Source organism: Dendroctonus ponderosae, unplaced genomic scaffold, assembly GCF_020466585.1.
Source record: "Dendroctonus ponderosae isolate FM_Combo_2020 unplaced genomic scaffold, Dpon_F_20191213v2 Dpon_F_20191213_1, whole genome shotgun sequence".
In the NCBI taxonomy this organism is placed as follows: Eukaryota; Metazoa; Arthropoda; class Insecta; order Coleoptera; family Curculionidae; genus Dendroctonus; species Dendroctonus ponderosae.
The window spans coordinates 3,165,211-3,189,140 of record NW_026017110.1 but is presented as its reverse complement, the minus strand read 5'-3'; the positions used below and the strand labels follow the sequence as shown (position 1 = coordinate 3,189,140).

General features: G+C 34.7%; 2 protein-coding genes across 7 annotated transcripts in view; both read right to left on the bottom strand.

Moving 5' to 3' along the window:
• LOC109532957 (kinesin-like protein CG14535) overlaps window positions 1–6,136 on the bottom strand; it is a 261,935-nt gene extending 255,799 nt beyond the window's left edge. For both annotated transcript variants that reach the window (XM_048667734.1, XM_048667735.1), the window contains exon 1: window positions 5,776–6,136. The gene's annotated coding sequence lies outside the window, so the exon portion shown is untranslated. The remainder of the gene's footprint in view (window positions 1–5,775) is intronic.
• An 8,084-nt stretch (window positions 6,137–14,220) lies between these two features.
• The window catches only part of LOC109533740 (ATP-binding cassette sub-family C member 10-like), a 19,900-nt gene continuing 10,190 nt past the window's right edge, over window positions 14,221–23,930 (bottom strand). For all 5 annotated transcript variants that reach the window (XM_048663905.1, XM_048663888.1, XM_048663894.1 and 2 more), the window contains 13 exons: window positions 23,242–23,359; window positions 22,193–22,430; window positions 21,947–22,131; window positions 21,625–21,893; window positions 21,466–21,566; window positions 21,250–21,406; window positions 20,117–20,249; window positions 19,778–19,951; window positions 19,518–19,724; window positions 19,238–19,460; window positions 18,823–19,014; window positions 18,527–18,770; window positions 14,221–14,918 (listed from right to left, as the gene is read on the bottom strand). In XM_048663905.1, the coding sequence (XP_048519862.1) occupies window positions 14,673–14,918; window positions 18,527–18,770; window positions 18,823–19,014; window positions 19,238–19,460; window positions 19,518–19,724; window positions 19,778–19,951; window positions 20,117–20,249; window positions 21,250–21,406; window positions 21,466–21,566; window positions 21,625–21,893; window positions 21,947–22,131; window positions 22,193–22,430; window positions 23,242–23,359 (2,487 nt within the window). In that variant the 3' untranslated portion in view covers window positions 14,221–14,672. The remainder of the gene's footprint in view (window positions 14,919–18,526; window positions 18,771–18,822; window positions 19,015–19,237; window positions 19,461–19,517; window positions 19,725–19,777; window positions 19,952–20,116; window positions 20,250–21,249; window positions 21,407–21,465; window positions 21,567–21,624; window positions 21,894–21,946; window positions 22,132–22,192; window positions 22,431–23,241; window positions 23,360–23,930) is intronic.

The window sequence follows — 23,930 nt, the reverse complement described above, 5'->3', positions numbered from 1 at the left end:
TCAATCTGTAATAAAAGACGTGAGGAAATTCTGTCTTTTTTAAAGACAAAAATTTTTGAGGCGAAATACCCAAAAAGAAGTTTGTAAAAAATACAAACTTAAACTAGCTTTGAAACTCTGCCAAACAAAACGGGATAAGAAAACAATAAAGTGAGGTTTATTTTATTAAGAGTGCAACAAACGCGGTATCAAAAACTAAAAAACGCACTTTACTTAACGTTATTTGCCTGAACACCTTATTTTATAACACTGCGCATGATCACAATAACGTTTAGCGTTCAAGGCCAACGTAATTTTAACTCTCTATTAATTCTAACTTTTTGTGCAATTTTCTCTGATTGTTAGTGATGACTAACTGGAAATATTAACACTTCCTATTTTTGAATGACTGATTTTTTTAAACTTAAACTTTTTGCTATCGCATCGAAAAATCAATAATTGCCAGCTCCTGGCAGTTAAAACACTTTTTGGACACCTCCGATAAAATATCAGGACCATAAAAAAACTTTCTCCACTCTTATTCAACAATGTGGCGGTCGAGCATTCCTGACACCGTTGCAGCCACACGACGATTTACGAGAAAGGCCGTTATTGTACTTTATAAGTCACTCATACGGGTCATAAATGCAAAATAAAAAAATCGAGAAATTAATACATTGTCAGAGAGGGACTTCTTGACCTTTCGGTTGACTCAGCTAAACTATAAATCGAGAATGGTTATTGGAAATGTACAGTGATTTTATTGTTAGAAACAGACCTAAAAGGCACAATAATTCTAAGTCGTGGAAAAGCAGTCACAGATTGTATCTCAGCAATCAGACTTCTGAATGATGTTCGAAGTGCTGAATGAATGACGGAAGAAAAACACTCAGATTTGCAGAAGAAATGCACAGCAGGGGAATAAAAGAAGCGTTACTCTCTCATGAAGTGTCTTAAGAATGCTTTATAAATAGTTGTTAAGTCACTTATTGCTATACAGTAATTATAAAAGAGGTTCATTTAAAGAGCACGATATGCATCTGTAATTTCCATCATTTGGAGATCAGTTTCGTTCAGTTCAGATCGTGAAAAGGAGTTGTGGATGTAAAAAACATTACGTTAAAAAAAACATTAATAAATTGATGCAAAAACCGTTGGAAATTTCGTTTTGTCTGTTAGTAATGGTGAATATGATTTTTTAATTTATTTCATAAAAATACACTATTTAGTTCTCACACATTAGTCATAAACTCATGAATTCTTACGTATGATTGTCATTGCCACTTTTTATAAAGAAAAGTTTGCTTTTTTAGTAGCGGCACATAAAGAGTTTAGGATTCAGACATCCGTTCGTTTAGGATTCAGAATAAAATTGTTTTAAATGTGCATTTCAAAGGAAGACTATGAAGACATGGAACTTTGTAACTCAAAGTTTAAAAATTCTTCCCAAATTGATCAGAGCTAGACTTTGAATACAGTTTCTATCCTTTATAAGACTGCATTGCTTCCAGTACCGCCATTCACATTGTTTTTGGTGGTTTAGATTTAATAATAAAAATTGCCGTAAATAGAAACAGTAAAAAACAAGTATTAATGAGTTTCAAAATTCTTTATTGACGCCACTGATAGTGGATAAACCCATGTTAAGTGTTCAGTGGTGGCTCACATACAGTTCCAGCTGATTTAATTTTCACACAAAAAACCTTGACTAACTAATATATGGACCAAAGTGACCAAAAATGTATTTTGACTGAAATTAACACTTGTTATGAACTTTGGTTTTGAACCAAGGCATTTGCACTAGAGCAACCGAAATCGCTCCTGCTGATTTGGCTTTAAAAATTTAATTAAATTGCTGAAAATGAGTTATTCCACAGAAAAATGTTAGCATATTTATTTGTAGGAAACTGTTTAAAAGCTCAGCAAAAATGGACATTCCAGAGAACAACGATTTAGACGTAGTTTCGCAAATCGGCAGAAAATTGGTTGGGGTTATATTCATATTTCCTTCAAAACTGTGTGTGATCGAACTGCAAAGTTATCAAAATATAAACATTTTGATTTGATTCTCTATAGCTAAAGAACAGCTATAGAGATGTGATTTTCAAACATTTATTTTACAAAATTTTTCAAAAAATATGGTTATTCTCGACCATAAAGTATGCACACTTTGGATTGAGAACAATGGCGCGGAAGTCTAAATGCCAAATGGCTGGAATCAGAAACTTTTACAGTTAAGGCCGAATTATTAGCTCGATTCTGATCATTCTGTCCTAAGGAACATTTATTTTCTCTTGCGGACCGACGACATTCCGAACATTCGAAATTTGAACGAAGACTATTCTGCGGCACAATCAACCAAAAACATTAACAATTTCACGAAAACCTTGGTAAATAACAACTTTAGAAAAACCCTGTAGAAATAAAGATGATGGGAAAACAAGTTCTTTTTGCACATTATTCGACAAAAGACCTCTGACTGAAGTATTAAAAGAAATTGAAAAATAAATATTAGCTTATGTTTCTTATGCTAATGAAAAATCCTAATTAAAAATGTTTGCAAGCACTTTAAAGACTTCACTCTTACAGACTGCCGAAATCAAAGAAAGTTTAAACATTTTTCAAATAACGGCTATATTGAATAAGTGCTGTACAATAAACTAAAAACTTCAAAAAAAATGCTAAAGAACCACTTTAAAAAACTAAACGTGCAAAAAACTTTGTAAGTAGAAGTTGGAGAATCATCAGGAGAACCTTTCTGACTGATGAAGAAATTATAATTTATGTGTCTTATACGAATGAGAAAACCCCATTTGGAAATTCGTGTGTGCAAACATTTAAAAATTTTAACTCCTACGGATTTACCGAAATGAAACAAAGCTTTTAAAATCTTCCAAGTATCGGCTATAAATAAAAAAGTAGTGCGCAATCAACGAAAAAATAATAATAATTTGAAAAAAATCTTGCTAAAAAAGATATTTAGACAAAACTTATTTGCACCTTAATTAATGAACATGAAAAAAAAACGCATAAAAACGAGACAAATACGAATTAATTTATTAATTAAAACTTTGTGCCTCTAATGTCCTTGTTTGGAAACTTGAGTGTCTCAAACCCAGTACAGAGTACAGACCTGGCGAATCAACAGTGACCGGTTCTCAAAGCCAAAGTGTTAAAAGATCATTATAAAACTGATTATTTTTCTAAAGTAAATAGGTTTAGTACCAGTCGCTTGCGTCTATGTTGTGTGTATCTGTGTCTCGTTAAGCATGATTTTATTTATATTGTTAAGGGGCATTGAATTTGTGCACATTGATTTTTCCGGGTTATAAACTGAGATTTATTGGGCACTCCGGCCATTTTGATCTATTTAAAGTTAACAAGCCATTATTGGCTCGAAAAATCCGTTGGCTTTTGTACCGTGTTTCGGCCTCAATTGGGATATAAAAGCTCGCAATCGGGATGCTGCACTGGAATTGGCAAGAGAAAACATGTAACTAGTAGATGTAACGACTGATGAAAAAAACATTGAAAAACTGACAAATTAATTACGACTTTTTTAATAAGTAAACTAACAAAAACGGTCCAAAAGTTTGTTAAATAAAAATTTGGATTCGAATAACTTGATTTGGTGGGAAGTTAAAGTGATAAAAAGTCCTTAAGTTTGGGATTATAAGAGAATTATAATCCTGTGCTCTTACTTGTTTTGCTACTTACCAGGATACTACTTTCATGTTTAAACTTATTATTTAAAGATGTATTTATATCGTAGTCCTATACGCTCATACATTAGTATGTTATTCATTGTAAGAAAACTGTAATTTTTTATAATTAACATGCGGGTCTTCAGAATGTGCCTCCGTTTGTAAATGCATTTATTTATGTTTACCTAGTTTTTGGATTGACAATATTATTTCGGTATATTGTGATGTGTTTAGAGCCTTTTGACTAATTGAATTATATGCATTACCTGCATAATAAAGATTGGGTAACGGTTTTAAGAACTGTTAAAACTCCACTGACACTCAATAATTAGATAAGAGAAACATCAAGTACATAACATAGGTTTACAGGTACATTTATAAGTTGTTAAGCTGATTTGGCTCTACAAAACGTGTTTCTTCTGTTTTTAATAAAATCTTCATTTCAATATATTGCAAAAATTTTGCACCAGTTCCTATGCAGTTAAGTTCAAATTTAAAGTACATGTGTAATAAAAAACTCCAGTGTTTAAATCACATATACTTTAATGAGCTGATAATGAGCTGAAAGCAAAACAAGCCGACAGTGGATGTAGCGTAAAGTAGAGGTTTCCACGTAGGTTGCAAGAACGTTCAATTTTCCAGCTGAAATGCTCATTAGTGGGAAAAACAAAGCTGTTAGCTTAAAGCCATGACTTCTATCTCCCCATATGTTCCTAAACGATATTGTCTGCTTTTGGGCTACGTTTTGAAAATTACTATGACGGTTTGAGGCAATGTGCTCATTACATAAAGGGGATTTTTTTCCGAATGGTCTTTCGCGGTCTACTTATGTAAGCAATAACATCGATATTTCGGGAATATCGAGGAAATTTTTCATTTTACTCAAAAAAAACAGGAATGTTTAGGGTTTTTTTTAAATGGAGGCTACATTTTATTTCCCTAATTTATTTATTTTAGGATCTTTCGCATAAAACAGATTTTGTTCTTCTAATAGTTTGCGATAATTATAACATTTTTTGAACACTTAAACTTTTGATTTGAATTTTATAGAATTATTTAATAGTTCAAAAAAACAGGTTGAGTCTTCTTTACTTACTACTAAAGCGGAGACTTCATTTGAAAAAAATCCTTATTAACATTCGAAAGTGCGCTTTCCAATTATAGTTAGTTTAATGAGTACAAAAATGTTTAAAAAAAGGAAAGTTTGATGGAAAAAATCCCTTGTGCCACTGCCTTTGAAAAACGAAAACCTCAAGCGTAATAAAGTTTTTACTTTTTTTCTCACCAAACACTCAGAAATTCAACTAAATTGGAACGGATCTTCTTCAAAGCCATACTTGAATGGACAACATTAATTAGGTATTTACGATTCCTATTAAATTTTGCTTAAAGCTTTAAACTGAATAGTTTTTGGAATACATGAAGAAATATAAATAATTTTAATTTTCTTAATCCTTTTAAACCTTTTAAAGCATTCAAGCGGAAAATTTTCCTTCCCATTTCACTATTGGGTCCAATTTATCATAAGCCTTGGATAACGAGCTCAAGCCTACTTTTTCTCCATTTACTACTTGAAAATGGGATTAAATTGAGAAGTCATACGTTTGCGACTTAATAAAGACACGGTTCTTTTAATAGAACTGCAGATTTATTTCAGTCTTTGAAGCTTGGAGAACAAACGAACTGAATAGCTATTGTTCCCAAAGTGTTTTAAAATACTTTTTTTACTACTTTGCAATAGTTCTGCTAGGGATTTTTGCCAGTTCAATCTAAGCTTTTGAGATATTTAAAAATCGACTCATTCGAAATGTAATTGGCAAGAAATATTCAAAAACGTATTAGTTCGCGCTGATTACTAACACGTTATTTATATGCTTTTCTTGTGGGTTATTCTTGGGAAGATGATTACTCAAAAACGTTTTTTCATCTCAAACTACACCTGAAAAAAATTTGCGACTACCTACCTAAATTCCTGCAAATTACCAGCAATTTTCAGTAAACGACTTGGCATTTAAATGACTAGAATACCTACTTAAGACGTGGCCGCTCAAGGAAAACTGCAATATTAATGGGCAATACAAATGCAAGTTACCTAAACAGTTCAATTTTCCCAGAAAAAATCGTCGACATCCACAGTATATCAGTTTTCTTAAAACTGCAGTTTCAAACACGTCAACGTGTTTAAATCTTAAGCAAAACTAGAACAAAAACAAACAAAACTGGTGCAGATGGGCAAAAACCAACACTAACTCATGTTCACTAAAGCATAGCTATTCACGTAAATCAAGTTCGAAGCAAAATAAAATCGAGCGGACTGCCATTGTTCTAAAAAAACCCGCTAAAAAATTGAAGTCAACTCCTAAAAGAAATCCGCGATCTCGCCCGGAAAAACGCAGCTTCAAACCGCTATCGAAACGTACTTCGCTGCGGTTTCGGACGCTTTGCGCTTTAAAGCTCTGTATCAGACACCATGCCGTTTGGCCTCCTCCAAAGCCCCTCAGAACAGGCGCATCGCACTCTGTTTATTGTTGCATACGGGCTTTCCATAATGCCCAAAGGGGCTCTTAAATCATTAGCATTTGTTCACATTTAACTATCGGAAATTGGAAAAGGTTTGCAAATGATACCAGTAGGTAACAAAGAACACCTGCAAAGCTTTGTTTCATGTTTTATTTAAAACCGGAAAACTTTTCAAACGCTTCAGTCCAGCCGATATGTGATGCGAATTTTCATTAGTCTCACTTTGTCATGAAGAAAATGCTGATTAAATTCCGGACTTTTGAACTGTGAGCCTGGAAAAATGTAGACAAAAAACAGAAGGAAAGTGCGTTCTAAAGCTCCAAAGCAGAATTGAGGAAAACACGTTGCTCGCAAGAACTTTTATAATGAATAGATCAACTTTTATAATAAAAGAGTGAAATATCTAAAAATAAAATAAAACAAAATTACAAGAACTTTTACTTTACTTTACTAAAGAAAAATATAAAATTTCTGACCTCAGTAAATTACTTTAAAAAATTTGCAATGTTGAATTAACGTTTGGCTTTATGAGTAGGAGGAAAAGTGAAAATTTTAAAAACAACAAAAAACCTATTTTTGTTAAGTGTCGAAAAAAACAAGCAATAAAATGGAATAACAGCAGTAAAATAAACGACATTATTTTAACTTAATTCCTGCACTTCAGCAAGGAGTGTCTACATACTCTGAGTGGTTTTGTTGCCTTTCTCGAAATCGAGTTAAAACCCCATGAATGAATTATGGATATTCCCTCCACTGTTAATATTTTTGAATAATGAAAAAAATGTCCTTCTGGCGTGATGAATTGATTTCATCTGTTGTTCAATTTCAGTTCAGTCAAGATTGGTGTCAATTTTTACATTTTACGTGTAAATCCCTGCTAGTCGCATATCACAATAACTCTCTAATGAAAGCCACGAAACTAAGGGCACATATTTTGCATACCGGTAGCAAACAGCACTCTGCCGATTTGTATTGTGTTCCCTTGAATGGGTCCTCGAGTTCTTCAGCAGGGCCGCATGAATATCCTGCGTCAGGTCCTCGAAAAAAACCTTTTCCAAGTGAACATTTTTAATTCGCACCCCTGCCTAAAGAGGGTAATACGGGGGAGACCGGTGTGGCTTATTTTCAGTGATTTTTCTGCTGCAATGGGACAATTGCCAACTTGGATGAATGGTGGTGCATTTGCGATAAATAGCAGATGAAAAAGAAATGATGGAGGTAACTTGAACTAATGGGGCACTGGGAGTGTTCAACAACGTGCAGATTTCCGTTGGTTGAAAGGATTTAAAGGAAAATTCGAAATGTTTTAGCGAGAAAACTTGTTTTGTGTGATTTGCAGCTGTAAGATGTTCAGCAAAAGAAGAGCAAAGTTTTGGTGGCACCGAAAATAACTTCAACAATGGAATAATAAGTTAAATTATGATTTATATTGAAAATTATGGACAAATATGTGAGTCTTCAATATTGAAAATGTGGCACTTAAATGCCTCTTGAGAGAAAATCTAATTTTAAAAGCCAAAAATACAATGAAAAAGCTGTTCGTGCTTTACACAGTCATCAAATTGATTACTCAGCAAGCGGAAAATATCCGTTTTTTTATTGATAAATAAGATTTACTCCAAAATATCAAATAGTTATATTTACGTTGTTCCTTTTTTTCATCACGTTCTTTTGCTCAAAGCAATAGTTCTGATATTTGCAAAGATCTTGACATCTTAAAAACTTTGGGAGATTTTTATGGGCAAATACTATTATGGATCCACAAACTTCATATTCGTTATTGGGCAGCTTCTTAGCTCGAAAATAATCCATTGAGGGTAAAAAATACGGTTGCGAAATTTTGATTTTTAGTCGCAAATTTCATGGGGAGACAAAGAGATCGATTATTGAACAAAAATCAAGTTTCTCAAAATACCACGAACATCATTTTCATCGGAAAGAGACAAGGAATGCAACGAGCTAAGTAAAAGACACCAGGGCCGTTCCAGTTCCCAAATAATCAACATTTTCTGTATATTTTGAAGGGTTTTTGAGCGGTCGCAATCTTAAAATGACGATATCTTTCTTATTATGAACCCACAAAATTCATATTCGTTATTGGGCAGCAGCTTTTTAGGTCGGAAATAATCCAATAAGGGCAAAAAACACGGAATTTTGATTTTTGGTCGAAAATTTCAAAGGGGGAGCAAGAGATCGATTTTTGTAAAAAATTCAAGTTTCTCAAAATACCTCGAATTCTACATCATTTTCATCGGAAAGAGGCAAGGAATGCAACGAGCTAAGTAAAAGACACCGGGGCCTTTCCAGTTCCCAAATAATCAACATTTTCTGTCTATTTTTTTATTATCATGCAAATATTACCGAAAATTATACTTAATACAAGCCTCTCCACAGGAATGGTTTACATGCATTACTTTGCCAACCGTTGGAAACCACGACTCCGCTTCTTTCCCGTTTATTTCTAATAGAAGAAATAATACTTTTTAAATTAAAGCTATTTAATCTGGTAGTCAGACAGTTGAAAAAACGAACAAAACCGCAAAGTAATTAGAATTAAGTATTTATGGTAATCACCGAGGAATCGCGTAAAAGTCCACTTTGTATGCAAAACGGCGTTATTTTTCTGCATTGTTTTCGTGTTGCATTCTGCATCTGTTAATGGTGCAATAATGGCAGGCGAATGGCACCATAACCAGGAACTAACTTTCAAGTCCATATAAAAATCATGTTGAAATATTTTCGAGCTAACAGTCCAATCCCATCCCATTCCATCCCATCCCGATTATTTTTTCAACGATAGAAAGGCCTAACGACTGTCATCGCCCGAGCTTAATTCGAAGGAAACATGACATAATAGGTATAATAAAGCAAGAGATTCCAACATGGCATTAAGCCGTATAGACCATCAAATTATGGGTACGAACCCATTATTATTAGACACAATGTTTTACATAATCTGAGCTCGTGGTCTCTCAGCCGTGGTGGTGGGCAGGCAAGATGGTATGAATAGAGTGTTGTTAAGATAATAAAATATTCGTTTTTTTATTATTGCTGTTGAAAGCGGCTGCTAGTTTGAGTTTTTTTCTTTTTCTGGTAGTTCTAGTTTCAACTAACACGACAGAAATTCACTTAAAACTTGATTTTTTTCAATCATTTTTTGACACAGTTTTTCAGCCATTATTCAGATTATCCATACTCATTATTGTTAATGAGTAAATTGATAAGTCACAGAAAATTCATAATTTATTTGAATGCTTCAAAGCCAAAAAAACGGTGTGAAATTTTAAGATTTTCAAAATCAAATATAAAATTTTAAAATATAGAAAGAGAGCAGAGAAGCAGAAATACATACAATTTAACTGCAACGAATTCCGCTTTAATTGAATGATTGCGGATAACAAACTGAATTAATCAGTGAAACTAAATCTTTAAATTAGTATGACTCGACACCAGTGCTTTTTTGCGAGTTTTACCAAGAGTATCTTAATTTTAAAAGTGCTAACTGTGATATGAAATAAAAGGGAAAGTTTTAAACCCAAGGCATATCTAGAGTAAATTCTGAAGAATTTCCTATGTCCCCTTTCTCGGGTTATACTAAAGTGGACATAATCGATTATTTGAGGAAAAATGTTAAAAACCAATTTGAAAGCCCTAGTTTTGACACACATTGTACTAAAAAGCCTCTTTATATGGAGAAGAGAAACTTTTGCAGTGAGTTTTTCGGGATTTCAAATCGTTGTGGATTTTTTTCCGGCAAGCCGCTAGTTTTTCTTCTCCGAGAAAATTTCTTTCACGACGGCCTAAAATCCCGAAGAACTGGTCAGTTTATGTTTCTTTATAATTTGCTTTTCACTTGCATAATATCTGTTTTAATGTGAACACCTTCAGAATTACTATAAAAACTATTATTAGACTATTATGAAAAATAAAACATTTCTAAACTGCATGTTCATGCAGGAATTGCGGAATATTTAAATAAAAATAATATATATACAGGGTGATTCAAAATTGGCGTCATTCCTTTAAGGGGTAATAGGGGCTCACTTGGAAGGTACGAGAAAAATACTGAAATTTTTTTCAGCAGAAGCTGAAAGAACTCACGCCAAAAAAGGGTGATGAGAGCACAATAACTAACACTTTCCCAGGCACCAAATAAATACCGGCTGTATTTCTACCACGTATGTAAGACCACATGAAACCAATGGATTACTAAACACCGGTATAAATTGAGCAGGAGTTAATTAACCGAATACGAAAAGCTGCTCGAGAAGAGTGTAAAATAAGGTTGTAATAAACACAAGCACTTGTTTGGAGTTACAGACTCAAATGTATGTTTTTGTAATTTGCAAACAAATTAATAATTCGAGGTTATGAGTCTCGAAATAGGTTCCGTCAATCAACGATTTCTGTTGAATTTACCGTTTATCCTTGTCTATCTTATTGCCACTTTCTCTATTTCTCCATGGTTACCGGAGTTTTAAATAATAACGAAGCAACAGGTATTTACGTAATGTTAATGAGGCAGATTAACTTGAAAAACATTGTTGCCGTTTCTCTAATAAAGATTCTCAGTTTTTAATAACAATTAATTGTTTTTACTATTTTTTCTGTACTCCTAAAACACCGCCAGACAACACCTCCAGAGGAATGACGCCAATTTTGAATCACCCTGTATATTAAAGTAAAACCGCCTTTGTTTCCAGAATATTATTGGAATATCGATTGCTCAAATTCACCCATACTGAATAATATTTAACAAGTTTATTCAAGGCAATCTATTTTCATGCAACTATTATCAATTTGAAGCACCGGCCAATTTATTGCACTGAAATGCCATAGAGCAAATAATAAAATAATATGCATTTGAGGATTAGGCCTAATACGGGGCTCTAAAGAATGAAAATTCTATTAATCTCATTAAGTGAATTAATAGTCATTCACAGTTAAATTGCACGAATAGACGCAAAATTCACAATAATTATTTGTTTGCATATGCAGGGTGATTTACGTAGACCGTGCATTAGAAATTTTCCAACTTGCAGTTGTTTTAGAAACTTCAAATTTTGATTTTAGATACCTACTTATTATGGATAAGCTGCAAGAAATTTAAATAACGCAAAAGAAGCATTATTTTGATATTTCAATGCCAATTCACACCATAAAACCTGATTTTATTTGTTGTATCTGTTAAGTGATTAACGCTTCCGATTCAAACGGGCAATTATYCCCACCAAATCCATTACAAAACTTGCAGAAAGTCGACAATACAAATTTATTTAAATTTAAACGCAAACTATCTGRAAAAAAAACATATTGAATTGTGGGTTAATGTCAGAAAAWAGCAAAATACTGGCACTAAAACATCATTATTTGTATATTTAGCCAATATTATTTGAGCAAAATTTGTTTGYAATACGTAGGTGATACAGTTCATTTCAACTGGTTAAATTTGTTAAATCATTTTTAAATCAGTTGCTAAACAAATTRACAAAACTGTCTGCTTTTATCATAAATAATAACTAAATAAATTGTAACRAAATATACGACAACAATTTATCAAGCATTAATTGTTAATTAATCCTGTTCACATTGACACTTAAAACTGATAATTATTCTCACTAAATTCGCAATTCTGTCAATTATTCAAGAACTTTCTAAAGAAAAGTGTATTTCCTTCACGTTTCAAGTGCAAAATTAATACAATTTTGTTTTTGTCGTCGCAAGCATCGTAACTGAAGCAAACGAACTGACGGACTGGAAAGTTCACAATATTTATTAAATAAATTGGCAAATATGTAGTTATATTTCCACAAGGAATTTGCATTTKTGGACTTAAATTCACTYCAAAACATGAAAATAATGTGGATATGGATGCAAGTTTTATTTATATAAAAATGACAATTGTTCCCACTAAACGGATAAATATTCTATTTATTTTGKTGGAAATAATTSAGAATTGATCATCGAATTACTACTGAAATTGCAACAATGACAATTATTTTAATATCAACGCAATTGGTTCCAATTTTAACTGAAAAACCTTGAAGGTATTTCGGGAGAAAGCAAAATATTTAGTTTCTCGAACTTAAAAAGTGATCATTATTTTCAATAAATGAACAAACGGTTCTGCGCTTTTGCACGTAAAGCGAAAATTTATCATTCTTAAAAGTTCATTAATTCATTTTTAAGAGTTAAAGGTTTAAATGTACCAGAATTGGCGATTATTCCCACTAAATCGGCAGTTATTATCTGGCTAATGGCAGAAAAACTTGAAAAGTTATATAGTTCAATTTGATGCTTAATAAAATTTCTAAAAATTTTAACCTGATGACTGTATGAACCTAACTGGGACTTTCCTCTGGAGATTTTGCCTAAAAATGTGCTTTAACAAGGTAAAATTGCGATAGAAACAATTCAAATATTATGCAAATGAGAATAAGCATCAGAAGCTACAATAATCGCCCTGTAACTCTGCCAGTTGACTGTGCATATTTAATGGCCGCCTGTGGTAAATTTGAACTGCAATTTCCGCCTTGAAATTTCCAAATTTGAAGGTAAAAGGATGTATCCTTTAATCAAGGATTAGCTCCACCCAGGATCGATATTACTGGGGAATTACGTGGGATGCTTTATTTGCACAAATGAGATTGATGTGGAACATAGAATAACGTTTAACGGTAAGTTTTTAGCGCGACAAATCCCGCCTAACTTTCCATTAAAATTGAGCAAAAGATGCAAGGTGGACGGGTAGGCACTTATCCGACTATGAGCCTTTGTGAAGCAGGGGAAGAATGAGAGAATCCGAGAATTATGCATATTGCAACCACGAATAGTGGCTAATTAGCCCGTTCTAAAATTGTTGTCTCTGTGCAAAAATGTGTGATGCCACAACCAGGCTCTTCGTGTAATTAAATTTCGAAAGTGCAGAATCTAACTTAATTTGCAAAAAAAGTAATTTTGGTATCTGAAGAGTTGTGGGTTTAGGAATAAGTACACAATTAAATTTTACTACAGCTTGATTAGGATTTCCAGTAAATTAAATTAAAAACACAAAAAAACTGGAGGTCTGGAAACAACTATTCCCGAACTTGCAGGAATAATTAGGGGTGCTTTTGCCATGTACAGGCCGATTCCAAAAATAATCAAATTCAAGGCATCCATTTCAAGTGCGTGTTTATTTGAAAGGTTACAAAAATAACTCTCAAAGTAAATTTATTAAGTCGACGTAAACCGAGTTGGGGTGATTAATTTAGGGGAATCGGGTGCATGTAATACAAGATAATCCTCGAGAGCGCGCGTATAACATGTCACATGTCACCGATTGGTACGGTCTTGTATACTGGCTTTCCAACGGCTTCATTTTAGGACTTTTACAGTTTTGGGTTACAAAAGCACGAATCGTTCGCTTGAACTAATTTTTTTCTGCAGGACATCTACACTTTATACTGTAACTCGCTCTTGATCTTTTGTTACACTTTTTAATCTGTATTGTTCATTTATTTGCGTTGTTATGTCTATTAGTCCTTATTTGAGGATATTCAATGACGATTGCAACGACTTGAAAGTGTGATTCGATTTTCATGTTTTTGCTTCAATTTGCTTTTTTTTATTTTATTTTCCATCTGAACAGTTCTTATTGGTATTGCATTTGTTACTCCTTTTTGGGTTTTGGTTGTGACTGAATCTATCTGTTATTGCTGATTTTTATTACTTTCCAAAAGGGCATTTTATTGGAATATCAAACGATTCCATTCCATTCCACTATTTCCCTAAACTCGAAACTTATTTTATTAGTTATTATAAAACAAAAAAAACATGTTTTTCTTTCCACCAACCTAATGCAGTATAAAGGATGCAAACATGAATAACTTCTAAAGTCACAAATCAGTTTAATTGCAAGCAAATTAAAATTGGCATTAAAAACGCAATGATAACGGGAAGTTATAAGGAGGGTATAAATTGCCTCATAGAAATCACTTAAAGTAATTAAAACTCAAGCAGTTCAAACAAATAAAGATAGTAATTATAATATATTAGAATGTGTAAGTTTAACATTTCTTAATAATGTATGATAATTTTACAAAGTTTATGAACTGTACAGCTATAACTTTCTTAATACTGGGCTTCTTTCAAGAACAACCTATAATAAAATCAATGAAGATCGGTGTGGGAAAACTAGAATATTTATTTTTATTATTCTCTATATAGTGCGCGTATAATCAAATAAATGTTGATTCATAGAACGCAACATGTGTTGTACAGCACAAGAGAGAATGTCGATATCATGAAAAATCGTATTAACTATTTACCAGATCCGAAACTTTAACTTTTTTAGAATCTTGAGTTTTTCCGTCAAAATAGGCGATGAAAAATTGAACAAATTTATTCTTAAAAAGCTAATTAGTTGTAGATCTATATATGCGAATGTAAGAAAGAGAAAAATAAATATTAATAAAGGGCTTTCCGGAATCACGAATCTTGATTAACCAGCCTGGAAAAATGGCTCTGAGGGTCGTTTAATAGGTTTTCCGGACTATCAAATTCGATCATTTCGCCCTCCTGCATCACCAGCACCCTGTCTGAGTCCATAATTGTTTGGATTCTGTGTGCAATCGTTATCACAGTACTTTTTCTGAAGGCTGAGCGTAAAGTCAGCTGGATTTGACGATCAGTGTCTTGGTCCACGTTTGCAGTCGCTTCATCGATGCACAAAATCTGCAATAAATAATTCTTTCTCACCGTTTATACAAGGCCAATCCTGAAAATATTGCTGAAAATATTTATTGGGTCAATCGGGAAGGAGCCCAATTTACAAGGTGCTTCAGAACGATGGGATAAAACTTTAAATAGAAAAACCCATGATTGGAAATGTCACCCTAAAGCGCTATACTCTTGTGATACTTCAAGAGCGTTTTGTACAAAGTCATGTTTAATTGTGATTTAAATTACTATAAAATAACCGACTGCAAGGCGATTATGCAAGAATTAACAAACTTATAACTAATTAATTAAACAAAGCCTGATCAGAACTTTCAAGTTGGGTGATTTTCAAGAATTCGTCACGCCCAAACTTGAGCGACCAGACAGTTGAAACTTTGTCCAGTTCTACTCACGGTGGAGCGCTACAAACGTCTGAAATTTCGATCTAAACCGCCTGCAGAATGATTTTTGAGAAATCGGCAAACCTACAGTTGCGCCTAACCAGAACTTTCAAGTTGAGCCACTTTAAGAAAATCTTCACGTTCGATCTAGAGTAACTAGACGCGAAATTTTGTCCAGTTCTGCCCAGTCAGTCTCTAGAAATGGAGCAAATTTCGATATAAACGCGCACTGCAGAGTGCAGGTAGATTTTCCAGCAAAAACAAACTTTCAGTTGAGCGTGCCGAAAATGTCCATGCTGAGTTACTTTCAAATATTTTTTAAGTCCAATCTGGAGCACACAGAAGATTTGTAGGCACGTTTCTCAAACACCCCTAATTCTCCGAGACTGCTAAGTAGAAGTACTATCGGAGGGTAGACTGATTTTTTTTTAATTCCCAAACTTTCAGTTGAGGGGGGGCAAAGCTTGAGAGTAAACACACATTGAAAAATGCCTCATTCCTAAAAAAGAGCCACTAAACGCTTTATTTAACGGCAATTACTATAAAAACCGAGTAACTCAAACTGAGTAACTTTAAGCAAAGCGCAGTTTAAACTGGTTTTTCAGAAAATACGAAGACAATAAGGTTTTCTACTCAAATATTACCTATTCATGTTCTGAACATTCCCTAGAAATTTGTGCCCATAGTAACACCCTGTATAAATCGCAACAGATCTGTGCCATTTTGCGCCTCAAATAAGGACGGTATGATTTAACTTTAACTAGGAAGAAATCTCTGACTCCTTTGCTAATAATGATCAAAGTTCTGAGATCAAGATTCTGGAAGCATCCGCGTCCATCCGCTTTGAAAATTTGTAAATTTACACTGTTTTCATTTGGTCACTGAGCCATCTAATGATTGTTTAAAGGCCGAAAGATGGAATAAATAAACCGCCTTGAATATTTTAATTATGGCTGAAAACCAATAACTTTAAATTGAGTGAAAAAAAAAGAAACCTAAAATAAAAAACCAATAGCTTTCCTTGAAAAAAGCAGCTTTAGATCAATTAAGCAGTTCGAACATCAGCAAATCAAAGCAGAACTTTTTATCACATTAAATTACACAAACTTAAGTGAGAATTATAAAAATGTTTAAAATCATTAGAAAACGTTACGAATAATAATTAAAGAAAATTTCAAGTATTAGGAAGCGCACAAAGTGACACAATTCTTTCCCGGTTGGTGTCTCGGCTTAAATAATTTTATAGTCAAATTAAATGAAAAATTTTATTACATTTCAGTTACATTTCAAACCGATCTCAATTAATATAGTATGTAACACCGAGATATAAAACCCATTAGTTTTTACTTTAAGTTGGAATAATTGATGATAATGATAATTGATGATCTTTCATGCTGGATTTTTGATCAATTAAATTAGCTTTTACTTTGCAAAACATTCTTCGAGTCTTTGCTCAAATTTTAGCCAACAGCAACCCTTTCAACAGTCTTTATTCGAGAATTAAAATTTGGAACTCGCCTCATACGGTGGTAGGCCTGGGTAACACTGTGTTGAGCTGCGCTATTGAGTTGTTGCCGCTCTTTGTGTTAACGAGTTATAACTCATCGATTAATGAGTTGTAATCTATTTGATAAAGCTTTACGAGACCCGAGACTGGGATTTTCACATCTAAAAAAAGGTTATTGACATTTTTTCTGAGTAACTTTTACTACTTTGTTCAAACAACTAAAAAAAAGTAATCGAGATTTTCCCAGCAACAGAACTGAGTCCAAAGAAAGTCGACGAGTTTTCTTGTTAAATCGATCTCTTAATTTTTTTGTCTAAAATATTTAGTTTTCCAGTATTTTACAGTAAAACGTTAGAGAAAACGCAGTTTTTCTGTTTAGAGACAGTGTTGTTTAGAAATATTGACCTAAACGTGAAGAAACTCCAATTTCCATGTTTTTTTCCCTATAAATAATTATTAGGGTCTTGTCCATAACATTCCATAACTGGAATGACCTGAAAATTTAAAGGAACTTTAGAAATCCTCAGAGTGATGGGGGTGGCGAATTTTTCCAATATTTTTTTGTAAACTTTTGCTATCTGGTCGTTTTTTTAAGATAGTCGATAGTCGTTTTCGATTAAAAACTGTTAGTTTTGTGATCGGTTTTAGAGAAAAACTTGATGGTTTTCGGGAATAAACAGTTTCAAAACTAAAAAACCACATTTTTTAACCAATTCTACAGTTTTCAGAAAAATGGAGGTGACGAGATTTCCAAATAATCTGTTATAAACTTTTGCTTATTCTGTTCCTTTTTTGATGAAAAATTATTTGATTTTTGTTCCAAATTCGACGCTGGAAAACGATTTCTAAACTTTTTACGAGGCGACAAAGGATTCGAAATTTATTTCATAATTTATCGCGGAAAATACCTTAAGATTGTCAGCATTTTTAAGTGAGACTTTAGACAATTGAGCATTTGGAAGAAAGAGTAACTTGGCTAAAACTGGAAAATTCTGAAATTTGAAGACGTTTTAAAAATATTATTAATAAATAGCCTTTAAAATAAACCTAAAATGTAAAAAAGTCATCAATATTTTCCCAGCAACCGAACTGAGTTACTGCGCCGGTGCGTTGGATTGGCGCACCAAACCATTTGCGCAGCACTGCGCCAACTCCTAAAAATTCGCTGAGTTACCCAGGCCTATAATATGGTTTTCTCTATTATTGTTAAATAAAACGAAAAAGAAAAGAAATGCAAAACAATGCACCAGAAATAAATTCGCACAAACCGTGATTGTATTAAAAATAAGTCTCTATATATGGTTGGTTTTGAACAGTACGTTACTCCATTTATAAATTTCCGAGTAAATTTCGTGGCTCACTAATAAATTGAAATCAGTGCTAAAACCTTTGTATGCTTTTTACCTAGTTTGGGATGACAGGAAAATCCTGTTTGATGACAGGAATCTCCTACACATTATTACTTGAAAATGTACTTAGCTAAATAAATTTTGTAATAAATCAACACAATAATATTAAGGAAATGTGCTCATCATTCTTGAACAGCAAATTCCTTCAATTTCCTTAAGAAAATGGGTGATAATGATGAATTATCAAGTAGCTTTTGTATCTACAAATCTTTCAAATAAGTCACTGGTTAATGATCCCTTTTCGAACTTACCATTCTCCTAGTCCATGGGTCAGTCAAAAATTAGGTAAAAATCTTTGAAACTTACCTTGGGATTATGCAATACTGCTCTAGCCAAGCACACCAGCTGTCTTTGCCCAACCGAAAAGTTAGAGCCGCCTCCCTCCACGACATTGTTCAATCCACCCAGACTTTTGATTGTGCCTTCCAAATTGACTTTGGATAGAGCGCTCCAAATCTCGTTATCGCGAAACTCGCCCAACGGATCCAGATTCTCTCGCATCGTGCCGCTAAACAAAAATGGATCCTGCGGGATGCAGTAAAGGCGAGATCTGAAACCCCCAACACTTTCACTTGTTGCCTGGAAATTAGCCGAAGGCTCACCTTAAAGTCGGTAATGATATTTTGGATATGTTGACTGAATCGACGCAAATCTCGCCTTTGGATATGTCCACCATCCGAAACAGGCCCAATATGATGGAAGACTTTCCCGATCCGGTTCGTCCAATTATACCGATCTTCTCCGAAGATCTTGTCTCGAAGCTGAGGCCCTTTACCGAAGGCTGCAAATGCTCCCTGCAAACAAACAGTATATCCATTGAATCAGATGTCTGGGGGAACTAGTCTGGGCAGTGGCAAGAAAACAGAAACTGTTTGAAATTACGGAAATTAGCTCTAGCTCGGTAGCTGAATCGTTGCCCGGACTGAATCCCCAAGATAACTTATTCAATAGCTCGTGTACCGGTCAAGAAATTATCTCCCAACCAAGTATATCAATAGATAATAACAACCCCCTTACCTGTATCTTAAATAAACGTTATCAAAGCTAACCACCCCTTGACTAGGCCAGCCGAAGGGAGGTTCCGTCATATAATGAGCAGCCTCTAATGGTATTTCATTAATGTACTGATTGACCCTCTCCACAGCAATCAGCTCCCTTTCAGTTTCAGTGAAAGCGTTAACAACTCCGCTCAGAAGACTGGTCACGGATAGGGCGTAGGATAGAGCAAGCCCAATAAAACCTAAACGAACACAGCTTAAAAGAAAGCGATTCGGGCAAGGAATCGATGAAAATGTACCTGCATTAGCCACAGCATACTGATGCTGAATCACCGCAATAAAACTGACCCCCGCAACAATAGCGACGCCGATAAATTGCAATCGCAGCCCCAGCCATCGGATAGCTACTTGAGAGGCAAATTGCGCTTTAATGTTCGCGTCCACATGCTCCTGATTTTCCCTTTTGAATCGTTGCTTAGCCCTCATGGCATTGATCGTTGCAAGGCCTGCAAAGACGAAGTTTTCAGGACAGCTCAATTAGTCCTCAGCTCCACTATACCTTGTAGAGTTTCATTGAAATGACTGTACACCGGGGAAAGTGAAACGCTAGAAATGCGCTTTAATTCTCGGGATGTTAGTCGATAATAGTTTTGAAGCCAGTGATAAATTGGGATTAGAGGAACCAAAAACAGGCAAATCCATGGAAGACCGTATACGGTTATGCCAATTGAACCTAAAATGCAAATTAAGAGTTTAATAAGTTGACCGGAAAAATTGCTCAGTCTGGCTTCGGCCTAATTATGGAGAACCTGTAATGAAAACAGCTCAAATCTGAATTCAGTGACTGTGCTTGCAACTTACCCGATTTAATTGAATGGTGTATCCATTTTCCACTTACCTAATAATCCGAAAAATTGCGCCAGTAAAATGTTGAGTATAAACGGCAACGAGTCGTCGACTGTGTAAGTGTCGCTGGAAAATCTGTTTAAGATTCTACCCAGGGGGGTGATATCGAAAAATGACGACTTGGCCTATCAAAAATTGAAGGAATATAATACGAGAAAGGCTATTTAATTTTGTATGGTGTTCCTTTTTGTGCAAAGTTATGCAGAAAATAAATCAGTAATAAATGCAAAAGAACTCAAATTCGCGAAATAAGCCCTGAAATATGATTTTTTTAAATACTCCAGATGCGAATTCATACATTGTTTGTGTGGACACACCAGAGTTAATATGCGGTAACTTATTCCATTTTAAAAATAAAGCACAATATGAAGAATACAGGGACGAAACGTGCAAAGTCAGTATTTTGGTCAAATTGAGTGGACCTGGTCGATCGGCAGATTTTGGCTCGCGCGAAAACGTACAACGGTCTGTCGCACATAAAATAGACAAGGTCTCTTCAGGAAAATAAAAGCTGTAAACGAACTGAAAGAACTTCGAGTTGGCATCACACTAATATCACATAACAGAGACAAAGAAGAAAGGAAAAGGCTCTGAAAATTGGGCCTCTAGGATCATTTCTATAGTGGAGTTTGGAAGGAAGAAAGAGCAGCACGAAGAAGAATGGAGCTCTATAAAAATAGGCTGAACCAATAGATACAGCGGACCGGATTTGTTAATTCAGTATAAAGAAATGTGCCTGCACTCAGCCGTCCTAGAAGCAGTAGTTATCCAAGAGAAAAAAAACCATATTGGTGGGATGAAGAAATTCAACACGAGATAAGAAAAACCGAGCATTCGCGTTCAAAGAAAATAAGCGACAAATTAAAATACCAGGACTAGAGGACTAGCAAGCTGTGGGCAAAATGTATCTGTTCGTTTTCTGGACAAGAGCGGTTGCAAGCAAGTTATTTAAGGAACAAAAGACAGGAAACTACGCGATTCAAACCTGGAAGTACAAAAATGAGCTAAAAGCACACATTACCCAAATTTTATTTATATGAAATAAAAAACGTAGATAATGGTTCATAGTAGAGGACAAGTCTACATTTTAATATTTTCCACAACAAAATTTCAAATTTTACTTACCTTGATCACTGACTTTAAGAGGAGCTTGTGAAATCTCGAAGCTGCCACTACACCGCCATAGGCAAACAGGAAAGCTCTTACCAGAGCAAAAACATTATTCACTGCGGCCAATCCAACGTAGAGAGTCAAAAACGAACGTGTTGAATCAGCTGCAACACTTTGGAAAAAATAACGTGTTTTTATTAAAAGAGGATTTTTGTTAGGAGCGCCGCTTACTAGAGACGATGAGCGTCTATAATCGACACATTGGTACTGCCATTGGTATGCCCATTGTTTACCCACTCGGCTAGCCATAAGTCCGTAATATTCCTGGATATCTGTAAAACCAAAGGCAATCACAAAAATGCCACAATTTAACCTCTTCAATGGCTTCACCTGCATTAACACTATAGCGAAGAGAATTGCTACACACAGCAAATGTCCTACAGATTTCCAGTAAGAAGCAAACACTCCAAACTTGAGACTTCCGGCCTCACTCACTTCCATATTCAATACACTGTCTGAATCGGTTTTTTGCAGTTCATTTGGTGACAGACTTGCACTTTCCAACAGTGAACCAGATTGAGATAGGCGAATGCTTTCGCCCAGCTCCAAGTCCAGAGCCATGTTGTCATCAACATCTTGAAGAATCTGGGGTGGTTTGCCTGAAATGCTCTTTCTTGAATAAAGAAGCCCAAATAGCCACCAGATTTAAAACCTAGTTTTTTAATCAATCCGTTTTCTAAAACAGCAATCCGGTCAGCATATACCAAAAACTCCACATGGTGGGTGCACAAAATCCGGGTTTTTTCCTTCAGCAGCCCCAAGATGCAATGTTGAAATATGTGTTTGGCCACATTGCGATCTACAGCCGAAACGATGTCATCCAGCAAGTACACTGATCTAAAAATTCAGATCAGAGTAGTAAAAAACCCAATAATTGAACAGCTAGACTTGTGCGTACTTATCTTGGTAAACAGCTCTGGCTAGAGCCACTCGCGACTTTTGGCCTCCAGAGAGCGTCATTCCACTTTCACCAATTCCGGTCAGTTCTCCATTGGGCAAATTGCTGATATCATCGAGTAATCCACATGCAAAAAGTACTTCTGTGTACCGGCTTTCATCAAAAGCTTTTCCAAACAGAATGTTGTCGCGTAAGGTGCCGCGCTGTAGCCAGGGCTGTTGAGCTACATATCCAAAGCCTGGAATACGCAATTAATTTAAATTAATGTAGCAGCCATTGATCATAATTTTTTGTGTGATTTTCCTGAATGCCAGTTTCCACATGATTTTGGAGAACAAATACAGGGCGACTCATTAAGGATGGGAAATCCAGAAACTGCAAATACTACAATGCACAAGGCTTCAATCAGTCATTTCTAGATAAATGAAGTATTCTTGTTTGATATCGATATTTCGACCCGTTCTTAAGATAAATGGATTCAGCGAACGCTAGGTTTTAATAGCACGCAAAACTAAAACTGTAAAAAATCACGCATTTTAAATACCAAAACATGTAAAATTCATAATTACTTAAAGTAATTGTTCAAAGTGACCACCATTGACACTGATACACTTTACACAGCGTTTTGTGAGGAGATACTTTTGAGTTTGGAACAACATTGGCTCTGATTTCGTTAACAACAACTTGTATTTTTCTAAAGAAAGATCTCTATTGTCCATGTTATTTGAGACCAATTTGAAAAATCCAGAGGATTGAAGTCCGGAACAAACCCAACGTAGTCAGTTGAATTACGTGCTCTCATAGGGTTTGGTAAAACAATATAAAAAAGGATTGCAAAACGAGTAAAAGTTGGAAATCAAACGACTGATACATAAAGTTCCATATTAGCCGATCCAAAAATGGAGCGCACAGAATTCTAATTAGCATTTTTTTTGTTAAAATAAAAAAAAAAACGTTTTAGCCTAGACATCTGGCAATCGAACACAGGATTCACGGACCTGAATCTAGAATAGAATGATTCATGGAAAATAGATATGTGATATCCATACCTGAGTCAATTTGGCTGATTGAAATCTCGCCGGAGTGCATGGAGAGTTCAGCCAGAATAGCAGACAATATCGACGATTTGCCACATCCGACCGGACCCATTATGCCGATAAATTCACCCTGAAAGAACTCGGTTATATCTCCAATTGGATGTTTTCATCCCGTCGTTTTGCATTGGAAATTAAATCGCCTGTTGTACTATGATTCAATGTTTCGATATAAACAGGGTGATCATTTAGTAGGCATTCGAGTTTTCAACTGATGCTTGAAAAATGTGAAACGTCTGAACACTTTTTTCTATAAATTTCGTCAATTGTTTAATATCGATTATCGACCTTGTAAACGTACTTTTTGCATCTGGCCTGTAATAGAATCGAATCTGTAACACTTCATTTGTGTGAAGAAAGTGTTATTTCAAGCCATTATTGCGATTGGCTTGCATGAAGCATTGCTTACAACCACACTTAATCAGTTCAGTGTTCAGTCAAGCTTTCGCGGTAATCACCTTTGAAGATGCAAGAAAATTATGCTGGCGAAACGACGGAAATATTTCTACACTGCGCCGTAAAATTTAAGACATGTTAAATATTCCCTAAATTTTGGCCGTGAATATTTTCTTAGTCAGTGATACGATTTGAATATTTTTGCACCGAATCATAGCTCTATTTTTGGACATAATTAAAGTTATTAA